General features: G+C 50.3%; 1 protein-coding gene across 2 annotated transcripts in view; it reads right to left on the reverse strand.

Annotated features, from left to right (window-relative positions):
* Positions 1-7869, reverse strand: part of LOC146010139 (uncharacterized) — a 200303-nt gene extending 192434 nt beyond the window's left edge. Inside the window, exons 1-4 of one of the 2 annotated variants that reach the window (XM_083151081.1) lie at positions 7712-7869; positions 5081-5159; positions 4761-4858; positions 4302-4617 (exon numbers count right to left, since the gene is read on the reverse strand). In XM_083151081.1, coding sequence (XP_083007207.1) covers positions 4302-4617; positions 4761-4858; positions 5081-5114 — 448 coding nt within the window. In that variant the 5' untranslated portion in view covers positions 5115-5159; positions 7712-7869. Of the gene's footprint in view, positions 1-4301; positions 4618-4760; positions 4859-5080; positions 5393-7711 lie in introns of those variants that run through there. The other variant, XM_083151084.1, reaches the window with a different exon arrangement.
* Positions 7870-23335: the final 15466 nt, after the last annotated feature.

Consider the following 23335-nt stretch of genomic DNA (forward strand, 5'->3'; position numbering starts at 1 on the left):
GACTCCTCCGAGGACCACAAGCCCTGAAGGCGAAGGTCCAGAACAACTGCCCCCCAGCCCCTGTGACTGGCGTCGGTAGTGACTACCAGCCAGTCCCAGGACTGCAAAGACCGACCCCACTGAGGGAATCCACCTCCATCCACCATTCCAGGGAAGACCGGGTTTCTGGAGACAGCACTATGCGCTCTGACTTCATGGTCTGAGTATTCCCTGACCAGGATGTCAGAATGTTCCACTGGAATACTCGAGAGTGGAACCTGCCAAACTGTAGCGTCTCGAAAGTCGCCACCATTTTTCCCAGCAGTTTGAGACACCTCCAAACCGATGGACTCTGAGACCCCAGGATCTCCCGAACCAAGATGGATATGTCCCTGGCCTTTGTCTCTGGTAGAAATACCCGATGTAGATGGGTATCCAGGACAACACTCAGGAACTGGATTCTCTGTGACGGCACAAGCTGAGACTTTTGTAAATTTAAAAGACAACCGTGAACTTGCAAAAACCTGATGGCTTCTACCAAGTGACTCTGCAACCTCTCCGCCGACTCTGCTTTGAACAACAGGTCATCCAGGTACGGAATCACAGTGATTCCCCTCAGTCGGAGAGCAGCCGCCATCACGGACATAATTTTGGTGAATACCCTTGGTGCTGTGGCCAGTCCAAAGGGCAACGCCTGGAATTGCAAATGTAGGTCTCCTATTGCAAACCTCAGGAGAGCCTAATGTTCCGGGTGGATAGGAACATGAAGATATGCGTCCTGGACATCCATGGACGCCAAAATTTCTCCATGGTCCAGGCTTAGCAGCATGGACCGTAGAGATTCCATCTTGAAATGGTCTACCCACAGATGGAGATTCAAAGACTTTAAATTTAAGATTGGTCTGAAGGACCCGTCTGGCTTGGGCACCAAAAACAGAGTGGAATAAAAGCCCTTCTTCCACTCCGCTCGAGGAACCGGGATCACCACTCCTTTCTCTAAGAGAGATTGAGCCGCCCCAAGAAGAGCAGCTCCTTTGGCAGTGGTGTAGGTATGAATCTTCTCGGAGGAAAACCTTTGAAGGGAATCCTGTAACCCTGGAATACAATGTCAAACACCCAAGGATCCCGGTCCAACAATGCCCAAGCGTCCCTGAACCATCTCAGACGCCCCCCCACCTTGACCACCACTGGGATATTCCCCAGATAGTCATACTGAGGGCTTATCCTCACCTTTGGTGCTCAGTTTCTTATGAAAGGAACTGAACTTTGACTTTGGGGCCTTGCCCCTGGAGGACTGAAACTTTCCCCTAAATGACTGTCCCCGAAAGGACGCACCCCCTCTAGGGGAGGGCCAAAAGGACGGCCTAAAAGCCGAGAACCTTGAGGCCTGTTTTGCTACAGGAGCCGGCAGGAAAGTACTTTTGCCTCCTGTGGCCTGCTTAATAATCTCTTCCAGCTCGGAACCAAACAACAGCTTTCCTTTAAAAGCCAATGCCTCTAAGGCCTTTTTTGATTCATTATCCACCTCCCAGGCTTTAAGCCAAAGCACTCTCCTGGCATTGACGGACACCGTGAAAACTCTGGAAGCCATTTTGAGAGCTTCCTCCTCAGCCTCAAGCACATACTCCGCAGCTGCTTTAAGCTTCTCAGCAAGCAGCAACACACATGGATCAGCATGTAAAATTGTACACAGGTCATTGGCCCACACAATCATGGCCTTAGAGACCCAGGCTGATGCTATAAGAGGGCGTAAAGTGTAGCCTACCCCCTCAAATATTGCCTTGAGGTTACCTTCCAGCTTCTTTTCTACGGGGTCCTTAAAGGCTGCCCCCCCCTGGACATGTAGCACCGTGGCTTTAGAAAACCATGCCACAGAAGCATCTACCACCTGAACTTTTCCCCAGAGGTCTGCATGAGCCTCAGGCATGGGGTATAGACTTAAAAATCTCTTAGGCATCTGAAGCCTTTTATCGAACGTTTTCCAACCCCCTTCCAATAAATCCTGTAAACCAGGCATGTCCAACGTTGGTCCTCCAGATGTTGTAAAAACTACACAGCATGCTTTGCCAGTTTGCTATTAGAGAATTCTAAAACTATTGCAAAGCATGCTGGGATGTGTAGTTTCAAAACATCTGGAGGGCCAACGTTGGACATGCCTGCTGTAAACCTTCATCCGCAGAGAAGGTAACAGTCTCCTTACGCTGCCGTTTAAATACACCTTTTGCAGGAGTTTTATCCTCCACAGACAAACTCAGAGCCTGTTTAACAGCAGTAATCAAATCCTCCACCCCTGGGGCCGAGGAATCCTCAGAGTCATCACCCTGATCCCAGGGGATGTCTGTGTACTCTCCCTCCTCTTCAGATTCAGCAACAAGCAACGGCACTGAATAAGACCTTTTAGGGTTCCCCACAGTATCACCATCAAATTTGTCTAACAAATCATTAAATCTGCTGATCCCTTTAGCAGTATCCTGCATGACCTGTAAGAAACCAGGATCTGCTTGGGTCAGAGGCAAGGAGCCAGAGGACTGCTGAGATGATGACATAGGTCTAGGGCATGGGTCTTCAACCTGTGGCCCTCCAGATGTTGTGGAACTACATGTCCCAGCATGCCCTGAGGTTTTTTGGCACGCTCTTATAGGAAAAAATGTGGCAATGCATGTTGGAACATGTAGTTTCACAACATCTGGAGGGCCACAGGTTGAAGACCCATGCACTAAGGCATTTACAGACCTGCCCAGGGCACTGGCCCACGCAGGCTCCGATTGCTCTACCCTCTGGGGTTCACTGCCCATGGGTCTCACACCAGCGCAAGTAATACACAAGCCCCCCTTGGCCATCTGTTCAGGGGTAAATTTTAGTGTACAAACACTACAAACGCACAATGCATTAAGGGGTCCCTCCCCCAAAGCCACAGACTGTTGCTCAGACATGATGCAAAAGATAACACAGTCACACTGCACAAAGTACAGGCATTTTATACAGAGCCAATGTACCACAGTCACTTATCTGTCTGAAGCTTTCAGAAGTGGGGAAAACGATGCCCAGGAAATCCAATCACTCTGCCAGGATCTGTCAGCCAGCTCAGCTCCGCTGCAAGCGTTCCGAATGGCGCCAAAACAGAGTGAGGGAAGAGACCAAGTCCCTGCTGCTGCGGGGTCCGTGGCTTTTGGCGCCAACCACCCCCAGACAGCCGGTCACCCTCCGGTCACTGTAGGATCTCCTAGTTCCAGTGTCTCCCCCTCTGCTGGGGACCACTCGGAACATGCCTGTGACACACTGCTGTCCTCTCATACAGGAGCTCAGTGAGTAAGCTCCGCAGAAAATGGCCGCCGCCATCACGGAGCGCATCTCCCCCACGACCCCCACCTAGCGTGAAGCCGGTTCTTAATAGAAGCTGTAAGCGCCGCCATAACCCTTAATGCGCCGCCAGTCTAATAATCAGGATGGCTGAGCGGAACAAATATTGTTCCCTGTGTTTCCGGGGAAGTACTTTAGCTGCACACCAGTGTTGCTCTGGGCGGAAGTAAGACGCCGCCGTGTACTTCCGCCCTCACAGTGCTAACTCTGCAGCGTGCAGTCGCGGCTTGTAGCCCAGACTGCAGCATGTCTCTTACCAGAGCCGCCTTCTTATGCCTTGACTCCCAGACCAAAACGCTGTATCCATGCTGGGAAAGCTTCCTGAAACGTATGTACATAGCGCCATAATGTGACTGCATTTGCTGTGAAGCATTTCACTTCTGCAGGAATAATCAGGCATATGCATAGGGGTATAGATAAATCCATTCCCCCTCACATCTTCTTCTCCCCGGGGAGCCACCCCATAGATAAGAGGTAACCCTGCTTGAAACAAACAAAATACTCCTACTCTGTCCTCTCTAAACGGAGACAGGAAAAAAAGACACTGAGGTGAAGGAGGAAGAGGCGGTTATACCCAAGGTGGGCGGTCCTAGAGAAAAAACTCCTGTCTAATCTATAGGGGAAGGGAAACATCCCAGTGTTAGGCTGGTTTCACACACTCCGGCTGCTGCCGGACGGTGAAATCCCGCACGGCCAGGGAGCCGTGCCGCACACATTAGTTGTGAATGGACACTATTGTGTCCATTCACACGGGACGGCCACGGCCCGGCCGCACGGCTGCAGCCGGATCCCACCACTGGAAGGGACGGCTGCCGGGCTGTGACCATCCCTTCCATGATAAACTAGTGTGTGCGGCACGGCTCCCTGGCCGTGCGGGATTTCACCGTCCGTCAGGAGCCGGAGTGTGTGAAACCAGCCTTATGGCTGCCATGGGGATCGTCGAAGAAATGATTATTCCTCACCTGTGCTGATATCTTTAGGGATTTCTTCTTTATAACACTGCTGATCACCCCTCATATGTGTGTCTTCTGTCTCTGTATCTTTTTTCTTATCAGACACATAAGACTCTTCTCTTATCTTCATATCCGTCACATACGTCTCTTCTTCCTCTGTGTCTTCTGCCCTAATGTCAGTCACATCCGTCTCTTCTTCCTCTGTGTCTTCTGCCTTAATGTCAGTCACATCCGTCTCTTCTTCCTCTGTGTCTTCTGCCTTAATGTCAGTCACATCCGTCTCTTCTTCCTCTGTGTCTTCTGCCTTAATATCTTCACATTGAACCTACAAAAAAATATCTCATTAGTAATGTCTGATGCTAGTGAGAGTACACAGTACAATATCCGTGCATAAGACACACACAACCACTGCAATTCATATAGTGACAGTCACTTAGGAATATTGGGGAGACCCTAATTCCCACCTACCTGATCCTCCTGTGGGGTCCTGTGAGTCTCCTCTGTATTGTGCTGGGAATACAGAGGACGGGGACATCTCTCTGGGGTATCTCTGTTACTGGCTCCATCTGTAGGAGACACGCAGTGACTGAGGACATGGTATATATGTGATTATCCTGGGAATGCAGAGGACGGGGACATCTCTCTGGGGTATCTCTGTTACTGGGCCCATCTATAGGACACACACAGTGACTGAATATATTGTACATGTGGATTAGCAAATGATACGTGTATATAGGGGGCCCCCATACCTGCTCGCCCCTGTACAATAAAACAAAGTCTCCTCTTACCCAGTGATGTGAGGGCCAAGTGATTCTCCATCATAACATTCCTGCACAGACCCTTGTGTTCCTCTATATACTCCTGTTCCTTCATGAAGAGATAGACAGCGACATCCTGACATCTTATAGAAACCCGACACACACAGTGATACAGTCATCACCCAGACACATCCCCCGGTGTTACTGTATAATGTCCCATTCCCAGCAGTCACCTCTCCGGTCACATCCCCCGGTGTTACTGTATAATGTCCCATTCCCAGCAGTCGTCTCTCAGGTCACATCCCCCGGTGTTACTGTATAATGTCCCATTCCCAGCAGTCGTCTCTCAGGTCACATCCCCCGGTGTTACTGTATAATGTCCCATTCCCAGCAGTCGTCTCTCAGGTCACATCCCCCGGTGTTACTGTATAATGCCCCATTCCCAGCAGTCACCTCTCCGGTCACATCCCCCAGTGTTACTGTATAACGCCCCATTCCAAGCAGTCACCTCTCCGGTCACATCCCCCAGTGTTACTGTATAATGCCCCATTCCCAGCAGTCACCTCTCCGGTCACATCCCCCAGTGTTACTGTATAATGCCCCATTCCCAGCAGTCACCTCTCCGGTCACATCCCCCAGTGTTACTGTATAATGCCCCATTCCCAGCAGTCACCTCTCCGGTCACATCCCCCAGTGTTACTGTATAATGCCCCATTCCCAGCAGTCACCTCTCCGGTCACATCCCCCGGTGTTACTGTATAATGTCTCATTCCCAGCAGTCACCTCTCCGTTCACATCCCCCAGGTGTTACTGTATAATGCCCCATTCCCAGCAGTCACCTCTCCGGTCACATCCCCCGGTGTTACTGTATAATGTCCCATTCCCAGCAGTCGTCTTTCAGGTCACATCCCCCGGTGTTACTGTATAATGTCCCATTCCCAGCAGTCTCCTCTCCGGTCACATCCCCCAGTGTTACTGTATAATGCCCCATTCCCAGCAGTCACCTCTCCGGTCACATCCCCCAGTGTTACTGTATAATGCCCCATTCCCAGCAGTCACCTCTCCGGTCACATCCCCCAGTGTTACTGTATAATGCCCCATTCCCAGCAGTCACCTCTCCGGTCACATCCCCCAGTGTTACTGTATAATGCCCCATTCCCAGCAGTCACCTCTCCGGTCACATCCCCCGGTGTTACTGTATAATGTCCCATTCCCAGCAGTCACCTCTCCGGTCACATCCCCCAGGTGTTACTGTATAATGCCCCATTCCCAGCAGTCACCTCTCCGGTCACATCCCCCGGTGTTACTGTATAATGTCCCATTCCCAGCAGTCGTCTTTCAGGTCACATCCCCCGGTGTTACTGTATAATGTCCCATTCCCAGCAGTCTCCTCTCTGGTCACATCCCCCAGTGTTACTGTATAACGCCCCATTCCCAGCAGTCACCTCTCCGGTCACATCCCCCAGTGTTACTGTATAACGCCCCATTCCCAGCAGTCACCTCTCCGGTCACATCCCCCAGTGTTACTGTATAACGCCCCATTCCCAGCAGTCACCTCTCCGGTCACATCATCCAGGGTTACTGTATAATGTCCCATTCCCAGCAGTCACCTCTCCGGTCACATCCCCCAGTGTTAATGTATAATGTCCCATTCCCAGCAGTCACCTCTCCGGTCACATCCCCCGGTGTCACTTTATAATGCCCCATTCCCAGCAGTCAGCTCCCCAGTCACATCACTGGGTGTTTCTGTATAATGCCCCATTCCCAGTAGTCACCTCTCCGGTCACATCCCCCGGTGTTACTGTATAATGTCCCATTCCCAGCAGTCACCTCTACGGTCACATCACCGGGTGTTACTGTATAATGCCCCATTCCCAGCAGTCACCTCTCCGGTCACATCCCCCGGTGTTACTGTATAATGCCCCATTCCCAGCAGTCACCTCTCCGGTCACATCCCTCCCCGGTGTTACTGTATAATGTCCCATTCCCAGCAGTCTCCTCTCCGGTCACATCCCTCCCAGGTGTTACTGTATAATGTCCCATTCCCAGCAGTCTCCTCTCTGGTCACATCCCCCGGTGTTACTGTATAATGCCCCATTCCCAGCAGTCACCTCTCCGGTCACATCCCCCGGTGTTACTGTATAATGCCCCATTCCCAGCAGTCACCTCTCCGGTCACATACCCCGGTGTTACTGTATAATGCCCCATTCCCAGCAGTCACCTCTCCGGTCACATCCCCCGATGTTACAGTATAATGTCCCATTCCCAGCAGTCACCTCTCCGGTCACATCACCCGATGTTACTGTATAATGCCCCATTCCCAGCAGTCAGCTCCCCAGTCACATCACTGGGTATTTCTGTATAATGCCCCATTCCCAGCAGTCACCTCTCCGGTCACATCCCCCGGTTTTACTGTATTATGTCCCATTCCCAGCAGTCACCTCTCCTGTCACATCCCCCGGTGTTACTGTATAATGTCCCATTCCCAGCAGTCACTTATCCAGTCACATCCCCCAGTATTACTGTATAATGTCCCATTCTCAGCAGTCACCTCTCCGGTCACATCCCCTGGTGTTACTGTATAATGCCCCATTCCCAGCAGCCACCTCTCCAGTCACATCCCCCGGTGTTTCTGTATAATGCCCCATTCCCAGCAGTCACCTCTCCGGTCAGCAGCTGGATGATCTTGTTGGTGAGTTCCAGGATCTTCTGCTCCTTGTCTCTCCCATGTATCAGTGAGTGAGGTGGAGGTACCGGGATGGAACTCTGGGTCCTGCTCAGTTCTCCTGACACACAGGGATGGCAATTGGGTGTCTCATGGTCACTGGATGTCTTCTTCACTACTTTGTAACCCTGTGTATTGGAAAATATACTATTACTGCATGCACTCGCATACTTTGCCCGTACCTTACCGTATTCAATATAATACCCTTCTACTCGCATATAAAGCTATTAACCATACTGAACCAGCTTATATCTCTTTACTTATCACACAATATCTCCCATCTCGACCACTCCGCTCTACAAAAGAGCTGAGTCTCTCTCCTGCACAGATCACTAGCTCCCATTCACTATTGCAGGACTTTCATCGGGCTGCTCCCAGCCTATGGAATGCCCTTCCATGCACAATAAGACTCTCCACTAGCCTCCAAACTTTCAAGTGTTCCCTGAAAACTCACGTCTTCAGGCAAGCCTATAATATTTAAGTTACATACGCATAACCCTCTGAGGCACTTATGTATTATATAGTTTCCATTCTGGACTTGTAACTCGGTGGGACTGCTATGCTATTACTGGTGCCTGTCCTTGTGTTTCCCTCCTATGTCCCTATAGATTGTAAGCTTGCAGCAGGGCTCTCGTACCTCCAAGTCTGTCTGTTGTTACCCAGTTTGTTTTATCACTTTCTAAAACTGTAAAGCGCAACGGAATCTGCTGCGCTATATAAGAAACTGTAAATAAATATTATACTCCCAGTCATCACCCTCTATTAGTGCTATGATATGTAATTACCAAAATCCACCAATCAGGTCACTGTAGTAATAATATATCAGTGATATCACTGACACTCTCAGATATCCTCACCAGCATAGTGATGTCCCTGTATTATTACTATAGATATACTGTAAGTGATGTCACAGTGACACTCCCAGATCCCCTCACCTCCCTGTATTATTACTATAGATATAAGTGATGTCACAGTGACGCTCCCAGAACCCCTCACCTCCCCAGTCATGTCCCTTTATTATTACTATAGATATAAGTGATGTCACAGTTACACTCCCAGATCCCCTCACCTCCCTAGTCACATCCCTGTATTATTACTATAGATATAAGTGATGTCACAGTGACACTCCCAGATCCCCTCACCTCCCCAGTCACGTCCCTGTATTATTACTATAAATATAAGTGATGTCACAATGACGCTCCCAGATCCCCTCACCTCCCCAGTCACGTCCCTGTATTATTACTATAGATATAAGTGATGTCACAGTGACACTCCCAGATCCCCTCACCTCCCGTCACGTCCCTGTATTATTACTATAGATATAAGTGATGTCACGGTGACACTCCCAGATCCCCTCACCTCCCCAGTCACATCCCTGTATTACTATAGATATAAGTGATGTCACTGTGATGCTCCCAGATCCCCTCACCTCCCCAGTCACCTCCCTGTATTATTACTATAGATATAAGTGATGTCACAGTGACATCTCCCAGATCCCCTCACCTCCCCAGTCATGTCCCTGTATTATTACTATAGATATAAGTGATGTCACAGTGACATCTCCCAGATCCCCTCACCTCCCCAGTCACATCCCTGTATTATTACTATAGATACATGTGATGTCACAGTGACGCTCCCAGATCCCCTCACCTCCCCAGTCACGTCCCTGTATTATTACTATAGATATAAGTGATGTCACAGTGACACTCCCAGATCCCCTCACCTCCCCAGTCACGTCCCTGTATTATTACTATAGATATAAGTGATGTCACAGTGACGCTCCCAGATCCCCTCACCTCCCGTCACGTCCCTGTATTATTACTATAGATATAAGTGATGTCACAGTGACATCTCCCAGATCCCCTTCACCTCTCAGTCATGTCCCTGTATTATTACTATAGATATAAGTGATGTCACAGTGACACTCCCAGATCCCCTCACCTCCCCAGTCACGTCCCTGTATTATTACTATAAATATAAGTGATGTCACAGTGACGCTCCCAGATCCCCTCACCTCCCCAGTCACGTCCCTGTATTATTACTATAGATATAAGTGATGTCACAGTGACACTCCCAGATCCCCTCACCTCCCGTCACGTCCCTGTATTATTACTATAGATATAAGTGATGTCACGGTGACACTCCCAGATCCCCTCACCTCCCCAGTCACATCCCTGTATTAGTATAGATATAAGTGATGTCACTGTGATGCTCCCAGATCCCCTCACCTCCCCAGTCACGTCCCTGTATTATTACTATAGATATAAGTGATGTCACAGTGACATCTCCCAGATCCCCTCACCTCCCCAGTCATGTCCCTGTATTATTACTATAGATATAAGTGATGTCACAGTGACATCTCCCAGATCCCCTCACCTCCCCAGTCACATCCCTGTATTATTACTATAGATACATGTGATGTCACAGTGACACTCCCAGATCCCCTCACCTCCCCAGTCACGTCCCTGTATTATTACTATAGATATAAGTGATGTCACAGTGACACTCCCAGATCCCCTCACCTCCCCAGTCACATCCCTGTATTATTACTATAGATATAAGTGATGTCACAGTGACGCTCCCAGGTCCCCTCACCTCCCTGTATTATTACTATAGATATAAGTGATGTCACAGTGACACTCCCAGATCCCCTCACCTCCCCAGTCACATCCCTGTATTATTACTATAGATATAGGTGATGTCACAGTGACACTCCCAGATCCCCTCACCTCCCCAGTCAGCAGGTAGATGATCTCCAGGGTGATATTTAGAATCCTCTCAGTCATGTGACTCTGCTCCTTGTCCATCTTTGGGGAATCAGTGACGGGTCTCATCCTCACGTGATGTCTAGTAAACACTCCGTGTCCTCACCGCTCGGTTGTCTAGGTGTAAATATAATTACAATAAACACCACACAGTACACATGTAACATATTAGGTAAAGGTGCCCATACACTAGTCCGATTTGGGACAATTTCACCCGATCCCGATGGAACGGGCTGAGAAATCGGATGTGTTTGACGTCCGCCGTGGGTTGGATTCACCTCGGACCTGAGCAGGAGGTCGGACCTGCTGCCCACCCGCCGACTCGGCCCTCATCCTGGTGGCTGGGAATGGGGTCGCATGGGATACATTGCATGTGAAATGACAGCATGTGATGCATCGTATGCAGGTCCCAGGTGGCTCGGAGGGGGTCGCATGGCCATACACTGCTGCGATACATCCCAGTAGTGTATGGCCACCATAAGAAAAATCTACACAGAGGCACAAGAGCAGCCTCTAATGTTTCCGCACATATATATATCATACAGAGAACAATGGGTACATGTATAGTATAAGCGCTATAGTATACCACTACAACGTTCATTGTAGTAGATGGTTGTCTGTAATAGGGCACCAAAGGCTGCTCGCACTGTATAATCATCATACTACTACGAAGATATCAGAGACTCAAAACCCTGAAAAAAATAATATAAAATAAATTTGTTTTGTAACAGGACACCAAAAGCTGCTCCCTAATGGTAATCTTAAAAAAAGGCAGAGGATGCTGAACTATATCTTATATATTTGGCTACATCTGTCACTCAAGGTGTGTCTGGAGATATAACCCTGGGTGGAGCCTCTGACTCACATGACTGACTCACATGACAGAGAACAAGCCCAGTGAGCCCACAGACAGTGCCAGACACCCTCTGCCTCTCCATGTTACACAGCAAAGACACAGCTACACACCAGACACATCAGGTGAGCGCCCCACACCTCCCAACATGACCCTCTCCAGGAGGGACAGAATGCTCTGTTTGTGGACTTCCATCTTAATTTATGATTGTCATCACCTGTCATTTTAAACAGGGTAATTGATAAGAAAGGTGTTTAAGCACAGGTGATGGTAATCCATAAATTAAGAAGTCCAGAAACAGAGCAATGTGTCCCTCCTGGAGAGAGTCATATTGGGAATGCACCTCCCTCCCCCCCCCCACCATTCACGGCATCCCCACGATTAAATGGCACATGCAAAACACTGACATTGCTATGGTCGACAATGAAAAAGGTTGACAAGATTTATTTTTCACTTTTTCAATGTTTTCATATTCATGCTCATGTGTCGACATGGACACCAATGAAGTGCCACACTTATGTCAACATTTACATGTGTTGACCTTTCTTGAATTTTTTCTCGTGGCGATTCGCGGCACCCCCCGCGACCCCCCTCCCGCGATTTGCAGCACACCCCCCGCAATTCGTGGCACCCCCAGTGACTCCCGCGATTCGCGGCCCCACCCCGTGACATCCCTCCCTCCTGCAATTCGCGCCAACCCCCGGGCCCCCCCCTCCCGCGGTTCACGGTGCCCCCCCTACCGCGATTCCCCACCCCTGACCCCTCCTCCTGTATTTGCGGCAACCCCCCGCCCCCGCGACCCACCCTCCCGCGATTCACTGCAACCCCCCGCGCCCCCCCATCCCACGATTCGCGGCACCCACACCCCCCCCCCACGACCCATCCTCCCGCAATTCACGGCATCCACCCATGACCCCTCCTCCCGTGATTCGCGGACACCCCTCACCTCCTCCCTCCCCCGCGCGTGATTCACGGCAACCCCAGGATTAAATGGCACACGCAAAACACTGGCACGGCTATGGTCGATAATGAAAAAGGTTGACATGAGTTTTTGAAGATTTATTTTTCTTTTTTGAATGTTTTCATATTCATTCTCATGTGTCGACATGGACACCGATGAAGTGCCACACTTATGTCAACATTTACATGTGTTGAACTTTCTGTGTTGATTTTTTCTTGTAGCAATTTTTTTCCAGTGACAACTATGAACTATGTGCACGTCAACCTACACATCATCAACCAATTCTTTGTATAATATATAACACCTGTTCTGTTTTACTGTAGGTGTTTTAAGTCAGACCTTTTACTGCTACTATTACTGTTTATGTAAATGCATTCTGAATGACAGCAACATCCTACCATCCTTCTACAAGAATATATAACCAACTACTAGGTGATTCATCGCGCCCCGTGCCCCCCCCCCCCGCAATTCACGGACCCCCCGCGCACCCCCCCTCCCGCGATTCGCAACCCCCCCTCGTGCAATTCACGCCCCCTCCCACGCTTTGCGGACCCCCGCCCTCTCCCGCGATTCGCCGACACCTGCGCCCCCTCCCTCCCTTGATTCACGGCACCCCCTGCGCCCCTCCCGCAATTGACGGCACCCCTAAACCCCTCTTTAGTACCCCATATACTAACACACCCCTATCACTACCCAGCCTCCTGCTCTCCTGAACCGTAACTTCCACCACTGGGGAGTCGCTGACGCTGTTTTGCCCACATGCCCCTATCATGCCTCATAGCCCAGCCTCCTGCTCTCATGTACCCAAACTCCCACCCAGTAGGAGGAGACACTGACTAAGGCAGGGCTTGACAATTTTTTTTTAAATTTAGGAGCCAGCATGAAAGTGTAGGAGCCAGATAAACTTAAAATAGGGGCAGTGTGCGCTAAAGGCGTGGACATTTTTTTTACAATGCAATGCCTATTACACGTCACACACCTATTACATGTTATTCCACATGACATAATGCCCATGACACGTTATGCCACACATCGTAATGCCCATTACACATTCTACAAAACACTGGCATGCCCATTACATATAATACCACACGCTGTAACACTTAGTACATATTATGTCACATAAGTGCCGCTTACCTACATGCCCATTGCTATGGGTTGCATGCTTGCCCAGGGGTTGAAACATACCCCTTTGCCCAGGGGTTGAAACATGCTCTTTTGCCTGGGGTTGCATGCTGGATTCCGGGCTTGCCCAGCAACAAGAAGCGGAGGGGAATCAGCGCACGGTGCCCCGGAGAGCAGAAGTGCGGCTGCGGGGTCGGGGGAAAGACCCGTTTGATTAGTGGGTAGTAGCCGCTTTCTCCCTTGCTGATTCACACAGCGGGAGAGTCAGGACTCTAGTGTTCACTCTAGGATTTTTTTAGGGCAGGGTGCTGCCCCCCGAGCGGGCAGTCCCCCCCGAGCAGGCAGTGGTCCCCCCCACCCATCATCAATTTCTTACATCGGGGTGGGTATGGCGGCAGTGAGCACCTGGAAGGGCTGATACGCCAGCGGTGAGTGGTGTGTCAGCGCAGTTGTGGCCGTATGCAGCTTGAACAGGTGCTCTCATCAGTGGAGGTGAACGGTCTATCAGTGTGGTGGGGGATGGAATGAGTTTAGCAGTGTGTCAGCTCTTACAGTCACATCCTTCCCCCTGCCGCACTGACAGCCCGCTGAACTCCTCTGATGAGAGTTTCTATCAGCTCAGCTCTAGCCGCATCCCGTCCCCTGCCTCTCTCAGCCTGTCAGCACAGTGGAGGGCGGCAGAAGTGCACAAGTGAAAAAAACAGGCAGGGCACCCTGCAAAAAAACACCTTGAGGGAACACTACATTACACATTAAGCCACACACTGTAATGCCCAAATAATTCCGCACACTGTAATGCCCACCACACACTATGCCGCAAACCGTACTGCCCATCACACAATATGCTGCACACTGTAATGCCCATTAAACATTATGCCACGCATTGTTGAACGTAATGCCCCCAGTACTCCTGCTTATAAATGTAATGCCACCAGGAGCACCTTTCACAATGCCCCCAAAAAGTGCCACTTACATTTTGTTCCCAGTCCAGTCAGGCATCCGCTGCCTTCAATGCTGCGGTGGCAGGAGAGCAGAGCAGCAGCTACACAGAGGAGAGATGTGCTGCAGCTGTCTCCTTTGCTTGGTGCGGAGGGGGAGAAAAGAGTCAGCCTCCCAGCTACCCCGCTCCATGCTGCTGCCAGCGGTAGGGGGGTCCGTCGCCAGAGGGACGGGGTTGGGGGGAGAGGAGGGGAGAAGCAGCCTCTGCTCCCAGGTGAAATGGGGAGGGGAGGCAGCTTCTGTATTTTCGGAAGCGGCGGGGGCACAGTGCGGTAATAGACCGCGAACTGGGACACCTGCCGCCTTCACACTACGCCACACTCCGGCTCACAGGAGCGTGGACACCCGGCTGAAACATGTCTATGTACGGGGGAAGCTGCGCACTTTGGGCACATCATTCAAAAGTGTGTGGGCCCGCCAGTGTCAGGAGCGGGCACACAAGTGTTAGGGGCGGGCTTGGCCGACGCAGTCACTGTTGGAGTTGTGCTTGTGCCCCAATTACTGAGGTGCTGGGCTTCTTCCTTCCTTCCCCCAAGCTCTGTAATTCTCTGCATTCATGCAAACTGTTTTAGCAGGGCGCTGGTAAACGGACAGGGTGCGAATTGCACTTTAAAAATTGGGCAGGGCGCAGCACCCTGCTAAAACAGCCTGGCGTGAACACTAGCGACTCGCAGCGTCTCTGCAGGGACTTGGTGCCCGGCGTCTGCCAGCCAGGATGACGCACTGCAGGGAAGGAAGGTCAGAGGTCTCAGCCTCAGACTGCCCTGCAGTGATTGGATGAGGCAGCAGCGGCGCTGGGAACTTCTATTGGCTGCTGCAGAAGTCAGTGCCAAGTGTATTTTAAAGATGTGTTCTGCTGCCGCTGCTGCGAACATGGGGTGGGGGTCAGGGACCGGGCTGCCACAGGCCTGACAGGAGGGGGGAGATGGGTGGTCGGGCTGCCGACGACCAGATTCTGCTTCCTCCCTCCCTGCAAAATATCTGGTCGCCAGGAAGCAGAATCTGGTCGTCGTGGCGACCTGGCTCCCGGTATTTGTCGAGCCCTGGACTAAGGGCCACCATCCTGTACTGCCACGCTGGACCCTCACCCACTGGCAGAAGCAGCACAGTATCTCCCACCCTCCCTTATTCCCACACACGCCTATCACTACCCAGCCTCCTGTTTTCCTGTGTCGTGACCTCCGCCAGTGGGGAGCCGCTGACTCAGAAACACCCTACTATACTATTGCACACACACACCTAAACAACATGCACACACAGCCCCCCCACACCCACAAATGTCACTGTACCATCCACACTATCAATGTACATCTTTCTCTGTAACCGCTTTTTAATTAAACAAAACAATACACACCCCCTTCCACATCATATGCTCTCTATTTAACACATTTCACCTATAACTCAAGTTGCAATACAGCCATCTTTCATACAATTCTAACCATCTTTCTCATATACAAATGTTCACAAATTAAGGGTGCGCAGCCTCTTACGACGGTGTGAAGAGCGCCCGTAGGGCGCGATGAATCACCTAGTATATATATAGACTTTGGCGGGTGTGGACGTAGCACTCCAGACGCTAGTCTTCAAATAAAACTTTTTTGGATTACCACAAGCGTCTGGAGTGCTACGTCCACACCCGCCAAAGTCTACATACTCCTTGACGGGGTACCCGACCAGCTACAGCAACAGGGCAGTCGTGCTCGGCCACACCACACGAGTGAGTGTATGTATGTATGTATGTATGTATGTATGTATGTATGTATGTATATATATATATATGACGTCACAGTGACGTTCCCAGAGCCCCCCACCTTCCCAGTCATGTCCCTGTATTATTACTATAGATATAAGTGATGACACAGTGACGCTCCCAGATCCCCTCCCCAGTCACGTCCCTGTATTATTACTGTAGGTATAAGTGATGTCACAGTGACACTCCCAGATCCCCTCACCTTCCCAGTCATGTCCCTGTATTATTACTATAGATATAAGTGATGTCACAGTGACACTCCCAGATCCCCTCACCTCCCCAGTCACGTCCCTGTATTATTACTATAGATACAAGTGATGTCACAGTGACGCTCCCAGATCCCCTCACCTCCCCAGTCACGTCCCTGTATTATTACTGTAGGTATAAGTGATGTCACAGTGACGCTTCCAGATCACCTCCCCAGTCACCTCTCTGTATTATTGCTATAGATACAAGTGATGTCACAGTGACGCTCCCAGATCCCCTCCCTTCCCCAGCCATGTCCCTGTATTATTGCTATAGATACAAGTGATGTCACAGTGACGCTCCCAGATCCCCTCACCTCACCAGTCACGTCCCTGTATTATTACTCCAGGTATAAGTGATGTCACAGTGACGCTCCCAGATCCCCTCACCTCACCAGTCACGTCCCTGTATTATTACTCCAGGTATAAGTGATGTCACAGTGACGATCCCAGATCCCCTCACCTCCCCAGTAACATCCCTGTATTATTACTATAGATATAAGTGATGTCACAGTGACGTTCCCAGATCCCCTCACCTCCCCAGCCATGTCCCTGTATTATTACTGCAGGTATAAGTGATGTCACAGTGATGCTCCCAGATCCCCTCACCTCCCCAGTCACGTCCCTGTATTATTACTATAGATATAGGTGATGTCACAGTGACACTCCCAGGTCCCCTCACCTCCCCAGTCACGTCCCTGTATTATTACTATAGATATAGGTGATGTCACAGTGACACTCCCAGATCCCCTCACCTCCCCAGTCATGTCCCTGTATTATTACTATAGATATAAGTGATGTCACAGTGACACTCCCAGATCCCCTCACCTCACCTCCCCAGTCACGTCCCTGTATTATTACTATAGATATAAGTGACGTCACAGTGACACTCCCAGATCCCCTCACCTCCCCAGTAACATCCCTGTATTATTACTATAGATATATGTGATGTCACAGTGACACTCACAGATCCCCTCACCTCCCCAGTCACGTCCCTGTATTATTACTATAGATATAAGTGATGTCACAGTGACACTCCCAGATCCCCTCACCTCCCCAGTCAGCAGGTAGATGATCTCCAGGGTGATATTTAGAATCCTCTCAGTCATGTGACTCTGGTCCTTGTCCATCCTCGGGGAATCAGTGACGTGTCTTATCCTCACGTGATGTCTAGTAAACACTCTGTTTCCTCACTGCTCCGTTGTCTAGGTGTAAATATAATTACAATAAACACCACACAATACACATGTAACATATTAGGTAAAGGTGCCCATACACTAGTCCGATTTAGGCTAATTTCACCCGATCCCGATGGAACTGCCGAGAAATCAGATGTATTTGACGTCCCCCTTGGGTCCGATTCGTATCGGACCTGAGCAGGAGGTCGGACCTGCTGCCTACCCGCCGACCCTGCCCCCCTCCCAGTGGCGGGGAATGGGGTCGTATTAGATACATTGTATGTGAAAGGACCGCATGTGATGCATCGTATGCAGGTACCAGGTGGCCATACACTGCTGCGATACATCCCAGTAGTGTATGGCCACCATAAGAGAAATCCACACAGAGGCACAAGAGCAGCCTCTAATGTTTCCGCATATAAATATATCATACAGAGAACAATGGGTTCAGTCAAAATTTGGTAAGGGAAAAGGGGAGGAGGAATGAGTTCCGCACTGATTTCCTTTTGGTTCGCCTCTTATAGGCTGTATCTGCTTTCTCTGTTATTCTTTTAATTTCAATATTTCTTTCAAAAAGAAAGAAGAGATGTGGTGCTACCCTTCTCCAAATATTAGATATACACAAAAGGATGGGGGGAGGGAACAGTAGAGATAAAGTGGGTGCACACTGCAGATAACTATATAAGGCGTCCAACTGATGGGTACATGTATAGTATAAGCGCTATAGTATAGCGCTACAACATTCATTGTACTACATAGCTGTCTGAAAATAATTGTAATAGGGCAATTATAATATCGCCCCGTATAATCATCCTACTACTACTACTACTACTAAGAAGATATCAGAGACTCGTAACCCAGAAAAATATAATATAAAATTAATTTAAGTTTTGTAACAGGACAACAAAAGCTGCTCTCTAATAGTAATAACAGAGGCTGCTGAACTATATAATAACACCACACTAGAGGCTCCTCCCTCTGTATAACATTTTTTAACAGGACACCACAGGTCACTCCCCTGTAAACAGGACGCTACAGGCTGCTCTCCCTGTATAATGGGACGCTACAGGCTGCTCCCCCAGTATAATGGGACACCAGGGCAGCACAATACAAACCTGCTACCAGATACAGCAATGCCTTCTATCGGTCCCCCGTAACTTAATCACCGTGGCTGCTGGAAGTGAGAGGCCTCAGGTAAGATCAGCAGCGCTGCCCCAGCAGGAAGCCGAGATGCTGCCGCCTCTGAACGTGGAAACTGGTCTTCGGAAATATGGCCGCCGTTCACTCGCACAGGGGACAATTGTTATGGATCGTTACTAGTAGTACTTACAGCATGGAATCTATCAGCTACCGGTGACCTCGCATCACATACTGTAACTCTCTCAATGCATTCACACAAGGCAATTACCGGCACTGATGCGGTATGTGTGTCTACATATAGCGGCGGCCATTTTCCTGTGGTTTTTACTCAGCTCCCAGACTCCCCCGCGGCTGTAGCCAAAGTGTATTTCCTGTGTGGGGCAGAGTGGGAGGAGCTGTGTTACCAGGGAAACGGTAGTGTCTAGATCCCATGCAGTTTTGGTAATTTTCCCATAATGCCCTGGGTCCACGTATACCTGGAGGGGGAATATAAATCTGTGGCGAGCCACCGTGCCCGAAGCGTGCGAGCGTAGCGAGCCCGCGAGGGTACAATGGTGCAAAAATAAAACAAAATAACTGACACCTACATGAATTACACATAAATTAAAAAACGTTGTGAGGGCATCTAACAACTTCCGCCCTCACTGAACGTCACATCCTGTAACCAATACTGCATGGGATCTAGTCTCTACCCCAGGGGAAACGTCCCTTCCTGGTGTGCATGGCAGGCAGGAGTGAGAGTGCTGCAGCTGGCACCAGGTAACCCCAGGCAGGGCCGTTTTTAGAGGCGGACAAGCCGTGCAGCAGCCCGGGGCGCCGCACGGCTTGTCAGCCTCTGTTAAACAGCCGGGGCGCCTGGCAGTTACCCCCAGCGCCGCCTTTGCCCCCTCTCCCCGTCCGCGGCGCCACAGCTTTTTAATTTCCCAGGGGAGGGGAGGGGAGCGCATCGCGTCTCTCCTTCCCCTCGCTCCCTTGGCTGTCAGCCAATCAGAGCTCGCGGGCGGCAGCCAATCAGGAGCCAGCCCGCGAGCCTATGAATGGCTGACGGCTCAGGAAAACACTGTGAAGGCGAGGTGCATGATCATGTGCGCTCCGCTCCCCTCCCCTCCCCTCCGAGTCCCCAGGAAAGCAGCAGCAGCAGCAACGCAGCAGCAGCCCAGCAGCGCAGCAGCAGCAGCCAAGACACAGACAGTGAGTTGTGGGGGCATATATGTGTGGCACTGTGGGGGCATGCCACTGTGGGGGCATATATGTATGGCATTGTGGGGGCATATCTGTGGCACTGTGGGGGCATATTTGGCACTGTGGGTGCATATATGTATAATGTATGGCACTGTGGGGGCATATTTGGCACTGTGGGGGCATAGCTGTCACTGTGGGGGCATATGTGTGGCACTGTGAGGGCAAATCTGCCACTGTGGGGTCATATATGTTTGGCACTGTGGGGGCATATCTGTGGCACTGGGGGAATATTTGTCACTGTGGGGGCATATATGTGTGGTACTGTGGGGGCATATATGTGTGGTACTGTGGGGGCATATATGTATGGCACTGTGGGGGCATATATGTATGGCACTGTGGGGGGCGTATCTGTGGCTCTGTGGGGGCATATTTGGCACTGTGGGGGCATATGTGTGGCACTGTGGGTGCATAGCTGTCACTGTGGGGGCATATGTGTGGCAATGTGGGTGTGTATCTGCCACTGTGGGGGCATATATATATGGCACTGTGGGGGCATATTAGTAAACGGCGGCAGCGGTGCGTGGGGCAGAATGTGTGGTACTTATGTATTATCTGGGCGGCCAATTTTCTTCATCGCATGCGATGCGATTTTTCATTGTAAAGACCCGATTTTCATTGTATAGCCACCCATGGGTGATTTCATACCCCCACTATCCAACTAAGCATGGAGTTGATTTTATATACTGTAGTGTGGCGAGCGGACGCAGATTACTTTACATGTATTCTGCGTCCCCTCGGGGGCTCGCTGCACTCGCCACGCTTCCGGCTCGGTGGTTTGCTGCGCTCGCCACACTATATAAGATCAACTCCATGCATAGTTGGATAGTGGGGGTATGAAATCACCCATGGGTGACTATACAATTAAAAATCGGGTCTTTACAATGAAAAATCGCATCGCATGAATTGTATGCCACTATATTGCATGCGATGCGATGCAAAGCAATACAATGAAAAAATCGGGCGCCCAGATATTACACAAGTACCGAATGTGTAATAGGCGTTACGGTGTGGGGAGTATTGCGTAATTGCCATCACAGTGTGGAGTGTAATGGGCATCACAGTGTGGGGTCTAATGGGCATCATGATGTGCGACATAATGTGTAATTGTCATCACGGTGTGCGACATAATGTGTAATTGTCATCATGGTGTGCGACATAAGGTGTAATTGTCATCACAGTGTGCTACGTAATGTGTTATTGGAATCACGGATAAATAGTGTATAAAGATTTAAGTAGGCTGTCATTGGCCTTGATCTGTGAGGTGTACTAGGTCACTGTGTGGCCTTCAGCTGGCCAACTTAAGTGCGGGAGGACAATGACAATTCCTGCGGTAACCAATGTCTGGTCATGCAGGTCGCAAAAGTGAGATGTAAGGTAATTGTTGTCCTGCTAGACCAAACCTCTTATATTAAGCCATGCCCCTTTCGACAAATAAAACACACACACTATTTTGGCGCGCGCAATTTCTTCTGTACCATGTTATATATTGGGGGGGGGGGGGGGGCGCATTTTTATTTCTTTGCCCTGGGAGCTAAACTGTCTAGAAACGGCCCTGACCCCAGGTATTATACTTTTAGTAACAGCATAGTAGTTAGGGTTACCACCCGTCCGGGATTACTCCGGACAGTCCGGTAATTAAGCCGGGTGTCCGGAGTCCGGAGGGGTGGTGTTCCCGGACTATACAATGTCCGGGAACCGCGCTGCCACTAGTGACTAGAGGTGAGTCAGTGTGAGTAAGGACTGGAGTCGGGAGTGGGACACGGGGAGACGGCTGCTGCATGGACCTGGCTTGCTCACTGGCTATTTCAAATCTCACGGTTCATCAGCCAATCAGGAGTGGTGGCTCCTGATTGGCTGTCGGACCGCGAGATGGCGCCAGATGTGAAATAGCTAGTGAGCAAGCCAGGTCCGTGCAGCGCCTAGCTCCCCGTGTCCCGGCCGGCGCTCTGTTATAGCCTGCATGCCTGCCTGCCTGCCGATAACACTACACTCGTACGGATGCAGTGGCACCAACGATCAGCCCACCCACAGTCTCCCCCCGCACAGCCGGCAAGTGAGAGCGCTCCCTGGAAGCGCTCTATCGCAATACCGTCTGCCTAGAAGTTGCACCTTGTATAGCAGGTGGTCTATAGTGCCGGCGTGCAGGACCACTGGCAGCTCAGCACCTGGATGCAGACGGGACTGATCATGTTCCAAGGGATCGAGTCCAGCCCCAGCAAACCGTGTGAGAGAGCATTAAGGTACCGACTCCTATATTGGGGCAACTGGGACGCCAGACCCCCTTCCCAGGGCTCACGTGTAATCGGCATTATGTTGAAAAAATTTTCACGGCGCGCACTGCCTGTGTTGTTCCGACTTTCCAAAATACCTTTTCATCCTAGCATATCGTGTAATGGGCATTGTGGTGTATGGCGTAACATGTAATGGGCATCAAGCTGTGTGGCATAACGTGTAATGGGCATTATGGCATGTGGCATACTATGGCATTTTGTATGCTATGTAATGGGTGTGTGACGTGTAATCGGCATTATGTTGAAATTTTTTGGCGCGCGCCTACGGCGCGCATTATCTGTATTGTTCCTCCTTTTGTAAAAATTTTGGGCATCACAGTGTGGGGCATAACGTGTAATGGGTATTACTGTGTATGATGTGTAACATGTAACTGTCATTATGGTATGCAAAATCAAGAATGAAATTGAAGCAAAAGTTAAAAAAATTCAACATAAGGGGGTAAAAGGGCGGAGCTGGGGGCGGGACATGGGCGGGGCAGTGGGTGTGTAAATGTCCGGGAATCTCTCAACAAAAAGGTGGTAACCCTAGAGCGCTCCCTGGAAGCGCTCTATCGCAATACCGTCTGCCTAGAAGTTGCACCTTGTATAGCAGGTGGTCTATAGTGCCGGCGTGCAGGACCACTGGCAGCTCAGCACCTGGATGCAGACGGGACTGATCATGTTCCAAGGGATCGAGTCCAGCCCCAGCAAACCGTGTGAGAGAGCATTAAGGTACCGACTCCTATATTGGGGCAACTGGGACGCCAGACCCCCTTCCCAGGGCTCACGTGTAATCGGCATTATGTTCAAAATTTTTGACGCGCGCCTACGGCGCGCACTGTCTGTGTTGTTCCGACTTTCCAAAATACCTTTTCATCCTAGCATATCGTGTAATGGGCATTGTGGTGTATGGCGTAACATGTAATGGGCATCAAGCTGTGTGGCATAACGTGTAATGGGCATTATGGCATGTGGCATACTATGGCATTTTGTATGCTATGTAATGGGTGTGTGACGTGTAATCGGCATTAT

Source organism: Crinia signifera, chromosome 6 (genome assembly GCF_055691185.1).
Source record: "Crinia signifera chromosome 6, ASM5569118v1, whole genome shotgun sequence".
NCBI lineage: Eukaryota > Metazoa > Chordata > Amphibia > Anura > Myobatrachidae > Crinia > Crinia signifera.